The 14,856-nt window shown below is 36.4% G+C and overlaps 1 protein-coding gene across 3 annotated transcripts in view; it reads left to right on the top strand.

Annotated features, from left to right (window-relative positions):
• Window positions 1-13,006, top strand: part of FAM3C (family with sequence similarity 3, member C) — a 29,579-nt gene extending 16,573 nt beyond the window's left edge. For 2 of the 3 annotated variants that reach the window (NM_001097646.2, XM_015280965.4), the window contains exons 4-10: window positions 671-700; window positions 888-1,011; window positions 6,192-6,250; window positions 7,624-7,674; window positions 8,075-8,159; window positions 9,966-10,092; window positions 11,084-13,006. In NM_001097646.2, the coding sequence (NP_001091115.1) occupies window positions 671-700; window positions 888-1,011; window positions 6,192-6,250; window positions 7,624-7,674; window positions 8,075-8,159; window positions 9,966-10,092; window positions 11,084-11,173 (566 nt within the window). In that variant the 3' untranslated portion in view covers window positions 11,174-13,006. Of the gene's footprint in view, window positions 1-670; window positions 701-868; window positions 1,012-6,191; window positions 6,251-7,623; window positions 7,675-8,074; window positions 8,160-9,965; window positions 10,093-11,083 lie in introns of all 3 variants that reach the window. The other variant, XM_015280971.3, reaches the window with a different exon arrangement.
• The last annotated feature ends 1,850 nt before the right edge of the window (window positions 13,007-14,856 follow it).

Consider the following 14,856-nt stretch of genomic DNA (forward strand, 5'->3'; position numbering starts at 1 on the left):
GTTCAGAGTATATTTTTTTTGGTCAACTTAATCTTGAAAGGGGCTTTTAATTTGGAAAACCCAATTTTAGGTATGTATGTATGATTCCTGTTGCTGAACTCTACATTGCTACAGTGTGAGCACACAGCTGAAGCAGACCCCAGGGACATCACTGATAACTATTGAAGACACATGGCTGATGTTAAATATTACAATGCTTTTCTCATTCCAAGAAAGGGAGTAATGAATGATTGGCTATAGATACACCAAAGTTGCAGAATTCTGGTGTTAGGTGAAAGGAATTGCATCCTCGTGAAGGTCCTGGTTTGTAGTAATTACTTTTGGCTGGTTAAAGTTGGGTTGAAAGAAAGGAATTAATTTCACTGCAGTGTCCACACCTCCATGGATCCCTGGTTATTTTGAGTTTGAATCTCTGTGGTTTTTTATTTTAATCAGTGAGTCATAAATTAAGGTAGCACTTCTAAATATGGTCCCTGGTGATACAGATTTCATTTTTCTACCACATGAAGGTGAATGTTTTACAGTGGAACATTGTGCTCATGTGTATTTGATACTCATTTAAAAAAAATTATTTTTATAGAGGTACAGAAAGTTTTTAAATTTAGAGGGTATTTTATTGCAGATGACATTTCAGTAGTAACGTCATGTAAAAATCTTTTTTTCATTTTAGCTCGATCAGCATTGGATGCAGCTGCACGCTGTGAGTATTTATATGCACGTGTTACTGCTGTCACTTGCTTTCATTAATACCATAAAGAATGTTGGATTTTTCATAGTTAAGAAAGTCTTAATCACGCTATAAATGCAATCAAGCTAGTTTTCCTCTTTCCCCAGTTTTCCTTAATTCACAGTTTTCTCTGAAATCCAGTTTTATTTCCTTTTGAAAGCTACAAAACCTCCAAGATACAAATGTGGGATCTCTAAAGCTTGTCCTGAAAAGCATTTTGCATTCAAAATGGCAAGTGGAGCAGCAAATGTAGTTGGACCTAAAATTTGTGTAGAAGATAATGTGTAAGTATTTTTTACCTGTTGTCTAAGTACCTTTTTCAGTTGTTGTCTTGATTCCTTTGCACACTAAATCAGTAACCTGAATGATTCTTTAAGTTTGGTTTTCCTACAGTATGGTAACATGGAAAAACTATATTGCACTATAACTTAATCGCTGATGAAACACAATACTCTGCAGTAAGTGTTGAAATCTATGCTATTTTAATATGTATAAGATAGCTTGCACTTAATTTTAAGTTTTGGTTACTTATGAAATAGTCAGATTTTGTGAAGTCAGATACAGTTTTACCACTAAGGAACTTGTCTCTAATTGTAATTCAGTGAACAACTGTATTTTAAGTTCTTAATCTTGATATTTTTAATTGAATATCATTAGCTAAAACTATTGTGGAATTTTCTTCTGTAAGTCATCTTTTAAACTATTTGTTTCTATTGTACCAATGAACATATACCAATGAACAAAGAACAGATTTTCCACTTCTCTTTAACGGATGACTTCAAAAGGAAAAGTATTTTAATTATCAGTAGTTTCTGTTGATACAACTAAAAGTCAATAAGATGAGAATTTAACTACAAAATCACTTAAGATCTTCAAGGTCTTTTCCAGCTTCTAGTCCCATTACAAAACCACGTCCCTCAGTGCAGCGCCCACACACCTCTTAAGTCCTCCTAGGGATGGGCATTCTACCACTTCCCTGGGCATCCCATTCCAGCCATCTTGCTGGAGGAATTCTTCCTAATGTCCTGTCTAAGTCTATCCTGTTTTCTTGTGTCTTATAACTTCTGAACAAAGAGACTAACACACCCCTCACTGCAACCTGCTTTCACAACAGTAGAATCTCCCCTCAGCCTCATCTTCTTCAGACTAAAGAACCTCAGTTCCCTCAACTGTTCCTCAAAACTTGTGTTTTCTAGTTCCCTCATCAGCTTTGTTGTTATTTTCTGTGACGGCTCAAATCCATATCTGTCTTGTAGTGAGGGGCCAGAACCTGAACACAGTACTTAAGGTATGGTCTAAGCAGTGCCGCATACAAGGGGACAGTCACTTCTCTAGTCCTACTGGCTGTGCTGCTTCTGATTCGGACCCATAGGCTATTGGCCTTCTTGGCCACCTAGGCATGCTGCTGGCTCATGTTCAACCAACTGCTGACCAGCAGCCCCACGTCCTTTTCTGCCAGGCAACTTTCTAGTCACTGTTCTCCAAGCCTTTGTACCACTGCATGGGGTTGTTATGACCCAAGCCTGGGACCTGGCACTTAGCCTTGTTGAAGAAAGGAACTGTTTGAAAAATTACTCAAGTCTTTTATTTCTAATGACAGTTTTCTTAACACAGTATGTCTAGAGTATTTAACTGAATATCTGTCAGTAATCTCCATAACTTCAATACTTATGTTTATTTTTAGACTTTCTTTGCTCTTAGGTTGCTACTGCTCGTTGTCACCTACTGCATTGTATAGTACAATCTGTATGCTTAACCTTGAATGTCATGTGACAGAAGAGACATGCTGTTAACATAGTCAGTAGTAATAGGCTTCTATTGTTTTACTGTCAGTTTCACTAATTAGCCATTGCTGTCTGTTGGCATTTAAACTACTCTGGCTTCTGAGCCCCTGCTCTTTAAGTGGTGTGGCTGAGATACCACCTACAGCAGTCAGTGCAAATTCTAGAGCAAATCACAACTTACCTGTGAATAGTCTAACCCCATGCAATATAGATCTAAATACTAATCCTACTTATTGTAAGACGTTTAAGTATTGTTTTATATTCTTTGTTACTTTTTCTCTAATGAAAGCAGTATTGTAAGATTAGTGGCACATGAGCTAAAAGAGAAGATAACTAGCATTGCCTCTAGCAATTAATCTGTAGTAAAGTTGAAATGGGAACTTTTTTCCTTACGATGAAACCCATGCAGCGTCTCCACTTTGTATTGCTAGTTAAAACTTGAGTGCCATTCAAATGTCAAGGCATTTTTATGCAAAGCTGACTCAAACGAAGCTTTTCTGTTCGTGTAAAACTCCATTTACAGTGGTGCATTACTGTGTAGTACATGTGCAAAGTGAGCATGAGCTCACGCTTAGTGCATACTAACTAAAAGCTGCTAGGTTCTGCTGTTCTTAGCATTGATTCCCTTTCTGACCTTGGACAGTCTTACCCCGTCTCTGCAGAGAGATTTTTCCTTCACATTACAAGGCTTGACAGCATCTCAGGCTGGTTGCTAGGAAGCTTCATATCTGAAAACACTTGAGGTGATTCACTGATGAAAAGTTCTGAGTGCAAGTAATATTTTAACTTCAAGATGGTAGGCTTTTTAAATGCCTTGCTTACTAAGGAGAGGCTGTGGTTCATGTCCAGAAAACATCAAAAAAACCCCAACAACCGCAAACTGGTGGATATTTCACTGAAGAAAGAAATGAAGGAAAGCAGTAGCTGGCAAGAAATTCTGTTCTGCTAATATTATTGCACAGCTTAGTGCATAACTATTGGAGTCTAAAGTTCAGTTTCACTTCAAAAAAAAATCTTTTCTAATTACTTCTGGGGAACAAGACTTTAATGTCTATTGAAGTGTACATCAGAAAATTTGATTAATTTAATATGATCTTCTGCATTGTTCATGATATATTTGATTTCTCATTTGAAAGCTGACGATTTCCTGAACGTGATTTTTTTTGGTAGAGTTCTAAAACTGGTGAACTACTGCCCTCCTGTGATAAAACATTCACATTACACCCAGTAGTATTTGTGACAACACAGAAACAGGTGTGTAAAGTAGTACCTCAGAACTGTAAAGAAATCTTACTTCCTGCTTGCTAGATCTATTATAACAATGTTTTTTGACCTCACCCATGCAACATGTGTTTCTCTAGTTAATTTGCAATACCTGAGTTTTACTTAATTCTTCTTTGTATTTCCAAGATGAGGAAACAGGAAGATGGCTTCATAAATTGTCAGTAATATTTACAGTGTAGGTTTTTCCTGTATATTAAACGAGGCTGTTGTTTGATTTATGAGAGTACTGAAATGGAAATTCTGCTTTATAGAAGTTGGATTATAGTACTGCTCTACTATATAGGAAGTATACAATCCAGATTAGGAAACATACTGCAGTTATTGTCAACATATGATCTACAGTGGCTGCTGTCTGACAGGCTTAGAAGCAGTAGAGTTATACTTCTTTACCAGCACTTCTCCATGCAGTTTTTCTTCCTTTAAGAAGTCAGTTCCATATTTGTGCCTCAGTAACCTTAGAGTGGAATGGCGCTCTGCTCTACTTTAATAAATTACTTCTGCCATTTTTATTCGCAGGGTATTTTGTTGTCTGAAGTCTATTATAGATTTGAATATATATGTGTGATATCTCAGCATCTAATTACCCCAGTATTGGATTTTTTTTAACTTGCATTTATTTATAAAGAATTTAGTAGCTAAAATGAAAGGAAATGCTTATTTGTTTTGTTGAATTCAGGTACACTAAATCTCACATGAGCATTCAGAACCTCACTGTTCTTGTTTTTCTTTTTTTTTTTTTTTCGATCTTTATTTGTCATATGCTTCTATTGCTTAGAGTTGATGCCCAGACATGACCTGAAAGTGGTGTGGTCACAGAAGTAATGTTCATCCAGGTGCTGAATAGATTTGGAAGGAATTCCGGAAGCCCAATTGGGAATTCCCTATTAAACAGCATTGAGTTCTGTATTTTAGCAGAAAATTGCAAGTTGTCTGTCTTCAAAGTTACTGAATTAGTTTCATTTCTAATCAAGTAAGGCTTTTTTTGGTAGATGATATTAGAGGGTTAACATAAGAATATGGAACATTTCACCTCTGATTACTGCTTCTTTAAAACCTAAGTCACACTACTGTAAGTTGCTGTTAACTTGTAGTCTTTCACTGAAGTGCCAAAGATGGTATCCAAGAGGAAGGCTGTCATGTTTTTCTGGCAAAACAATTCTTGTTTCTAGCCCATGAGCATTATGGGAGAGCTGTTGTTGCAGTTGTTGTGTGCAAGGACGTTTCCTTCTGAAATGCTGCTTAGGACAATAGAAATGACCTGAAAAAGTTCTGTAGATAACAGATTTGTACAGGGTTGCAGCCCCTTAGAGCAAGCTAGAGAAGTTAAAGCGACCTTGGTCACACTGGAATTAAAGCATCTGTTAAAGTACATTTAGAAATGATGAGATGTGCATCTCTGCTTTTGTTGGAAGTGCTTTCTTAAAGCTGAGCTGAAAACTTCTTCATTGTCTTCAAACAACTTCAGTCCTTGTTCCTGTTTCTCCTTGTTTATGCTAGTACTTTGACTCTCAGCTTTGAAATAGTGCTGGGAAATGCAGGGCCTGTGGGTAGAACAGAGATCTCCATGTGGTGCCAGTGAAAAGGAATGAGCTGGTTTTGTAAGCTTTTTCACATTGGAAAGAGGTACCTACCATGGCCCAAGACAGCGCAGCACTGTAGCTGAACAGTCTTAACGTTACTCTTAGCTCTACTTTACAGCTCTGAACAGTTTACATTTCAGTGTATCAATTCTTTCCAAGTTCCTTTGCTGCTTTGAGTTTGGCCAAGTAATTGCTGTCATAGATTGTCTTGATTTTTTTGGGGATGTTCAATTCTACTTCAAGGTTACATTCAATTTTTGTTTAAAGTCCTGTCGCTGTATTTACTATTCCTGTTTTACTTTTCTGCTACTTTTATCTATCATAGGAAACTAATTTGCCTTGACTTTCTTGTTTAGTACCACAGTCCACAATACTGCAACATTTATTTCAAATACTTTGATTCAGTTAGGTTTTAAACTTGTTAACAGATTTTTTGCTTACAAAAAAAAGCTTAAAATGTTGGCTATGTGACTGTACTAAGCCCTTCAAATAGTTCTTTGTTCCATGCTTTTTAACCACAAGGAATTTTCTCAACTACATTAATAGCACTTTATTTTTTGTGGCATTTTTAATATTCACATAATTTGAGCATTTAATCATCTTCTTTCTATAGAAAATGGATACAGTTAGGGATATTAGACCTATTGTTCCCAAATCAGTGGTGCCATAAGGGCATGTAGGAGATTTTGCTTTAAGTACTCATGGAAATGTGACAGTCTCTTTACATTGTGAGCCTATTAAAAAAAAAATTCAAAATGTAAAATATTTCATCAGAAAACAGTTTTTAATTAAATTAAATTGTTTATTTTGTTTCAGATTAATGAGTGGAGTTAAAAATAACGTTGGCAGAGGAATAAATGTTGCCTTGGTCAATGGTGAGTGACTTGCTAAGTGAGCAGGGTCTTCATTTTCAAATTCTTCCTCAAGTTTACGTTTCACCACGTTAGCAGACCTTAAACAAGAGGAGAAAAGGAAGTACTCATTGTATTCATATTGAGATAATGTCAGCTTTTGGCACTTCAGCATTTTTGTTGAATACTGTTGAATTCAGTTGTATACGGTTTGAAAGCAGGAAAACGTGATGCATTTTTTTTGTCCCTACAAATGTGGAATTCCATGGTGGTTATCTCAGTGATGCATCAGGTAACTTCCCGATACACATATGGGATGATAAAATTGCTGTGTCTTTTGATTTTGCGTATTGCCACTGTAAAATTCTCTACACCAAATTCTACGGTTTTCAGTGAAATTTATTTAGTAATTTTACTACTACGTGAAAGGAACCGTTCATTATTCACTAGTTGGAAATCAGTATATTCTATTAGTCTGCATTTGTAGATCTTGTCCATGAGTACATCCATGTAATATGTATTCAGGAATTTTAATTTCATAAAAAATAAACAGATTTACCTGTGTGTCAGCTTCAAGACTGAGCATCAGTACTGATGAGATTTCTCCTTAATGTGTAGGAAGCAATTCTCTGTAGTGCTGAGGCAATGCTTTATCATTTTGCTGCAATATAAATTCATGTTATTTCTGAGTTGCCCTCACTCAGGTTTGTATAATCTAATGCATGACTTGAACAATACTTAATCCTGTCTTGCTTTCCTCTTTTGTCTTGGTTAAAACCAAACCACCTTGTTTTGTCTTATGTAACTCCCAGTCTTTCTCGTCTTCTGAATTTTATATAAGTGTATCTATTAAAAATGAAACTCTACCTTCTATCAAATGCTGACTTTGTAGACAGGAAGAATACTAATGTACGTATGCCAGCCACTTTCTTCTCTATTTGTACCAGAAGTTTAAATCAACTAGGAATTTCCAATTTGTAGCATAACTTGCTGAGTAGTTTTGATTTTTTTTTTCTTGCTTCCTCTGCAGTACAAAAGCAACCTATAACTGTGCTGCCTTTCTCTTTTTATCCTACAAAAAGAACCTAAAAAAGTAAATTCCCCGTGAATTTGTGAAGTGCATTTTCTTTATTACTGTCTTTTGAGGGTGTTTTTTTATATTGTACTTGAAGCTAAATCAGAAATTTGCATCTTCTGTTGTTTTTGTTCCCCTGTTTTCCTGCACCTTTTCACAAACTGCTGTGGTTAAGGAGTGGTCTTTATGAAAAATAAAAGCACTTGATTTATATGGTGTCTTCTGTAGCACTTTCTCTGACAGTCATTGAAAAGAAGTGGGGATGTTGTCTCTGGAGTAACTTTTGGCTTTTTCCTGACACCAAACATTTCTTTTTCTTCAGGTAAAACAGGAGAACCATTAGACACTAAATTCTTTGACATGTGGGGAGGAGGTAGGTGCAGTTAATCTAGCTGGTTAGAGAAACAACCTGTTTCTGTGTTCATGTGTTTGTTTTCTTAAGTTCTGATTGCTGTGGTGTTTTAAGCCTTACCTCTGCCTTTGTCAGTTGTGAGTAGGATGCAACTTTAGATAAACGCACATAGTTTGGGGTGTGGGAGAGGAGAAGGGGACTACTCAGGAGAATAAGTGTGTACAAACTAGCAGTCATCTTTATATAGACAAAATCCTTTCTATAAAATGAGAGTTCATTCTTATGCTTTGTCTTTCTCTTACTTAAAATCTATGCATAAATTTGAGTACATTTGACGTTGTTTTTAATACTGACAAATGTTGCAGATATTTAAATATCCTATGAATGCTTATTATAAAGGCTTTGTTTTCTCTCTTTTCAGATGTGGCACCATTTATTGAATTTCTTAAATCCATACAGGATGGAACCATTGTGCTCATGGGGACATACGATGATGGTGCAACCAAGTATGTCATTGATTTCTGCAGTAAACATGGATTAAAATTTTAAATATTGCTTTTAATTGTAATCACTTCTGATAAAGTTTTGTCCTTCCAAGAGTAGGCATTTGAAACTATACTTTCAGTTGATCAATTTAATAATGCTAATATTATTTGGAGATGATGAGGATCAAATCTGTCTTATGCTGTTGAATTTAGGTATGTCTGGGCATATGGCTGTCAGAAGATAGCCTCTGATTGAAGTTGATCTGTTCCATCCCATACTTTCCTCAGAACAACTCTAAGACATGATTAGGTAGTTAAACGGTGCAGAGACCATTCCCGATGGGTCTTGCATGTACCCCTCCTTTTCTAAAGTCTGACAGTTTTTATTAGTGTGAGCCTCAGACTTTTTTGAGTGTTCCACTGTAAGCTGTTCAGCCTATCAATATAAATATAGCTTAAGGAGTTTTAATGTTCTTTATGCAGTATTTTACAACCTTCTCAACTTTGATAATCTTTAATAGGCAGTAAAATTACTGTAGAAGTTTGTATTGTCATTAGTTACTTAAGTTATGCTATCAGAAGGATTTTTTTAATAGAGAAAATTAAGGTTTTTTTCCACCGTTATTTTGACATTACTTACACTTATATTATGTACTTTTTTCTTTTTTTCCCCTATTCCGGTGCAATTTGTTATCCATGACCTGTCTGTATTTTGATGTAGAAATAGCTTTCCTATGTCAAAGTCCTGACTTTATATTGTAAAGTATTTTCAGTAACTGGTTGAAAGTACTGTACAGAAAGGCTGTATTTTGACTGCCTTAGGGAGATGAAAGCAATTTAATGTTTCCTTATCAGATGGCTAGATCTCCTAACAGTTGTTCTTCAGCATTTAGATAAGTAGTTAGGTTTTTTTTTAATCATGTCTCTGCTGGTGTTCTCTAAAACTAAACAGAAAGGTGAGTTTGGCACATCTGTGCTGACAGCCAAGAACTACTCATTAGTGGTATTGCAACATTAACCAAAAACTTGTGGTTGCAACTTTATAGTAACGAAAAATACCAAATTGCTTGAAAGCAACTTAAAAAGTAAAGAACCATCATGTTTAAAAGATAAAAATCTTATTTGTGAGTGTTGTGGTGGTGGTGGGTTTTTCTTCTTGCTTTTGATATAAGCTGTCTTAATGCTTTGGAAACTTGGAGTGTGGGTGGTACAAATAGCCTCCAAAGTAAATTACTTAATCATTTCTATCATTTTGGTTAAGGTGAGTCATGCAACCATATCTCATTACGTAGAAATAGTGAGCTGTTGTACTGAGATTCTGTCTCTTACAGAATCGTTTTCATTTCTGTATTAAAATTATCCTATATGGACTTATGGGCACTGAACCATGTTGTGGGGACAGCAATTCCCACTTCTGAATTAATTGATCTGAGCAGACAAGAACTTTTGTGTATTTGGGTCATTCTTTTAACCTAAGAGAACTATTTGGGCTTCAACTTGAGTCTGTAAATAATGGTTACCTTAAAGATTGACTTTTCATAGTTGCTTGGGGAATTGCTAAAATTATTTGAGTTATATATATATATATATATGTTCTCACAAGATAGGGTTCTTTGCTTTTGTTAGTGGTTTTGTACTATTTGCCTGAGATAATATCAAACAGCAGAGCTTATTAGATCAGCTGACTACAGAACTAGCCTTTATCTGGTTTTGAAAGATGCATCTTTCCCAGTATTGACTGACTTAAATTATATTTAATTGGATTGAAGTAGAATGGTGCCTTGAACAATGAAAGCTCTGAGAATGTGTATTTTTTTTTTTTCCAAGGCTTAATGAGGAAGCACGGAAACTGATTGCTGAACTGGGAAGCACATCCATCACTAACCTTGGCTTTAGGGACAATTGGGTCTTCTGTGGTGGAAAAGGAATTAAAACTAAAAGTCCCTTTGAGCAGGTCTGTGACTTCTTAAGTTCTATAACTTACATCATGTTCTGTAACTTCAACAGTTTACATTAATAAAGACATAGCCTGTTTTATACCATGAGTTTACTCAAAATAGGTATCTGCTGCAATAGTGGCACACAGTTACTTTCAAATTTATTTCTTGTCTATACTCTTCTACATGTGCAATCAGATTGTGGTGATAAATCTAACCTGGCTAGGTCTTAGCATCCCAGTAACTAGGTGAATTATCTTAAGTGAATTCAGTGAAACTGAGAATTCAAAACTTAATGCCTAGGAGTTATATTTTAGACCCACAACCTCTGACAAATGGATTGTTAAGGTGTTGGTTAAGCTCTTCACTTTGTTCTTCTGTCAGAAATTATTGCTGCCATGGAAGAACGTGTGAAGTTAAATACACTCCCATACCTAAATAGCTACAATTTAACATGTGTCATTGTTTCCTTTAATTACCAGTAAAGGTAGCTTTGTACTTGGTGAGAGCAAGTGTGTAGGACTAGTGCGGAAGCCGTGGCAGACTCTTTAGGTAGTACTGTCTTATCTGACAGCAGATGATTGATGTGTGTGTGGGGGGGGGGGGGGGGGGGGGGGGGTTTAAGCAAAAAACTGGACATTCAACACTAAATAATTTTCTTAAAATCTGACTTGAATTTCAGTGCCTTGTAAATTTAGTATCCTTATTTAATATCTCCTAATGGTTTCTGTTTTTGTGTAATTGATCTTTTCCTTACTTGTTTTGCTTCCTAAGTAAACTTTAAACATGTTTTCTCTTAGGGCTCACTTGCTTTTAGCATACGTTTACCTGAACAATTTGCTCTACTGAGGGTTTGTTATATTTGGTGATAATTAAAAAAGCACAAGAGGCTACTACTGATGTCTTCTCTTTGTTTGTCTTTACAAGAAGTGCCTTTGCAAGCTATGACTTAAAGCAACATGATAGAAGACTTCATATTAACAGTCGATTAATATTTTCTATTTACAGCATATAAAGAACAACAAGGACACAAACAAATATGAAGGCTGGCCGGAAGTTGTTGAGATGGAAGGTTGTATCCCTCAGAAGCAAGACTAAACCTACAGGAAAGGAAAGGAAGAAAATGCACTTTCTGCTATTATTAGGGAGAGGGCTGTGAAGGAGACTGTACTGTAAATAATATTTTTAAAGCATGCAGCCATCCTGTCGGTGTGTGCATGAGCACTGACATCTTGAATATTGGGATTATTTATTGCTAACACACATAAAATCCTTTTTGTAAATATGTTCAAAGTAAAAGGAACATCAAATAATTTCGAAACAGATTTCCTAAAAGCACAGTATTTAGTTTGCCTATGGTGAGCATCTTATAGACCAACTGGCTAATAAATTGCATATGCCAATAATAAACAGATCCGGACAAATGTTGTACTGTCTTCTAACATTGCTGTGAGAATGTAACCTTTGTGGAAAATATAGATTTTAGAGGTAAGTTAATAAAGAGCTTTAATTTTTTTTATCCTCTGCCTTTTTAATGGCAGCATCACTTTTTATTGAAACTAATTGGTTATTCTAATACCAAGTGCTAAAAAAAAAATATTTTGTAGTCTCCCACCATAACCGAATACTCTGCAAAGGAGGAAAACATGATAGTGAAATACAGATATACCATGAAAAGCACAATATAAGTTATTTTTACTAGGGGAAGAGCAAAGGTAAATGTATAAATAGTGTATGTGATACATAAAAGCAGCTTGGAAGGATTGTTGCTCAGCTTGAAAATGTACTTTCTTTGTATAAGAGACTTGGAATGTTAAACAGCAGTACTTGAACAAGCAACTTGTTCATTTTTTTTTTTTGTAACAATTTTTGTACTGCTACTTAACCTCTGAGTCTACCTATGGCTGTTCAGCCTTGCTGGCTAGTCACATTGTAAATGTGTGTAATGGGATGCCTTCCTGCTGTAGTTGTAACCCTAGAAATTTTCCATTGCAAAGAACCCAGCAGAAAGCAGTCTGCCTTCTAGTGAGAGTTGTCCAGGGTACAGTATTACGAATCTTTACTGCCTGTGTTACATCTAATGTGGGGTCATTTGTGCTTACAGTGATATTAGAGAAAGCGTTGCCTCTTTGGTTATGCAATCTATGATATTCAAACTTAAATGATGATGCATCTTCATTTTTTTCAATGCAAAAAAAAAAAAAGGACCAAGTTGAAGTGGCCTTATTCTTTAGCTCATGTCAGAGCTGTCAGAAAACATAGCTTCATTTTTAGGTAGGGCCAGCTTGAACTTTCACTGAAACTAAGTTAGCGTGTTATAAATTAAATTGGTGGTATACAAAAAATGGGGGATGTTACAGAATTGATTGTAATCTCTTGGAGTTTTACGTCATGAGTTACGGTTTAATCTTCAGAAACTTCCAGGTAGTACTGTGGGATTAAAGCCACAAAGGATTTTTCAGGAACCCACAATGTAAGTGGCACCCAAATGTTCCTATTGTTGGTATGTCTTCTGAGATGAACTCAATTGTGTGCACTAAAAAAAATGTCAAGCAATATTGGGAATTGCTTTGCAAGTCAGATAACCTGTGATGTCAGAGTAAGACTGGATTCTGAGCTGTTCTGTACGTTTAAGTAGCTTGTTAAATAATGTGGCTTTCCCTCAAGTTTAATGTAGAGCAGCAATAAAAGCACCTTATGTGGTGAAATTGTTTTTGTTAAATCTTTCAGGTTCTCTTGTTTAGGAGGATGTGTCAAGTGGATGTCAAAAGGATGTGTCAAAATCATATGTATCTTTTACATGAAATGGAGTAAAACACCTCATTTCTATCCATTGGAAAATAAATTTTATTTCATAACATCAGGTTGTTGTGGAAAACTAATTGCAAAGTCCTGGAATTCTCACATGAATAAATTTTTATTTGTAAGTAAGCTGGTATTGGTAATGCTGCTATCCAAAATAATAATAGAAGAATTTGGAAGATGCTTAGCAGAGGCTTAAAGGTGGAAGAGGTGGTGGGTTTGGTTAGGGTGGCGTGGGGGTGTCCATCTAGGAAGCCTTTATTGTTTCCTTGCACTACTATCTTCTACGGAATGTAATGGAGGACGTAAAGGAAGCCTGGCTTTAGTTCTAGCTTTTGGCTTTAGATTTGTGCATCATAATGCATATTATGAATATTTCACCTGTTAAAGCTGGATCTACCACAAAATATTTAACTGCTGCTTTTAAAGCAATAAACAGTTTAATAATTGTTCTTAAATTGTTTAGTTCTTGTGAAATCTCCCTTCTTTTCCCTCATTCTCTAGTTCATATCCTCATAGTTGCATCCTTCCGTTATATTTAGGATTTCGGTTATACAAATGAGCTTATTTTGACCATGGAAATGAGAGACAACAGCAAGGAGAGATCCCATGGCCTTTTCTTGCCTTGCCACAAGACACAGTCATGCCATCTCATTCTGTACCTTGAGTGGGCTAGTTGCAGCATTTCCTTCTGTTGCAGTAAGCTTTCTGATACTTTCAGTAAGCAAGACTTTGGTAATAATGCGTGTTTCAAGTAAGTGACCAAGAAAAGCTTTAATTCTGTGGTTTCACTTACGTCCTGTGGTATGAACATGCCATTTTGTACAAGGAGCTTCATGCAAAAGTACCTGTATGACAAAGCTCCAGGATACGTCAAATATCTTTCTTCTTGAAAGAGGAGAGGCTTTGACAGCCTTACTTGCTCAAGTGCTGGTTCAGTAAAAGCTTCCTGATCCTTGGCATGTTTTGTTTTATAGATGTTAATGTGGCTTTTAGTTCCCTCAGATGTTGATGAGACTAAAACACACTTGATGTGTTCATAATAGCTTCTAAATGGTAGATAATCCAAACAGTTTAGGAGCTAAGTGGTAAATCAGGAGAAATGAAGTGTTAGTGCTGCATGTATTGACAGGCTTTCCTGCGCATGGATGGAAGAGCCATAGGCCCTCCATAAACTGGCTGGGGTGGAGCACGGGCTGGAAGCTGCTGGGAAGCTTTTCCAGCTATTAGGTCCTTACAGGTGGTTGCATCCTGGACCTGATACCTTGTTTCTGAAGCTGTACTGAGGATGTGAGGGACCCTGCTTCTTGCCTCCTGGGCCATGTACCAAAAGGATCCAACACCTGGGCTTACCCACTTCCTGCAGTAGCCTCTATATAGAAAGAGTTTTTTGCCTGCGCATGCAAAAATAAATACGTAAATAAGTAATGGAGCAAAGCAAGAAGGAATGTGCTTTACTTGAGATATTTCATTACATTTCTGATTGTCTTATCTCTGGCCTCAGAGATAAGGCAGCCTCAGGCTGGCTTAAAACCAATTGTAATTTCTCCTCTCTGCTCCTGCAGTAGTCTTTTTTTAATCCTTACAGCCAAGATCTGATGCATCCTTCACAGGCCTGTGTTCCTCAGGCATCCCTTCCAATGCTTAAGTATCACTCTAGGTTAAGTGTGATAATGTACCATCCAAATCTTTGCTAAAAATTAATGATTACTTTTTATGTAAATTAAAAATTGAACATTGGCCTCATAGGTACTTAGTTGTATTTTTATTTACTTTCTGACCCTGCCATTTCCTCACTAGAAAATGTGTTTATCCTTTTAAAATGGTTACTGCAATAGCCTGTTCCCACAGAATGGTCTGTTCCTTTCTTAGGCTGCTGGTTGTAGCAGGATGCAGCCCTGTTGATGAGAGAAAGGCACTCCCAACTGAGGGGAGGTCACATCTCCTCTTTGAGCTTCGTGGATAGTGGTGGAAGGGAG

Source organism: Gallus gallus, chromosome 1 (genome assembly GCF_016699485.2).
Source record: "Gallus gallus isolate bGalGal1 chromosome 1, bGalGal1.mat.broiler.GRCg7b, whole genome shotgun sequence".
NCBI lineage: Eukaryota > Metazoa > Chordata > Aves > Galliformes > Phasianidae > Gallus > Gallus gallus.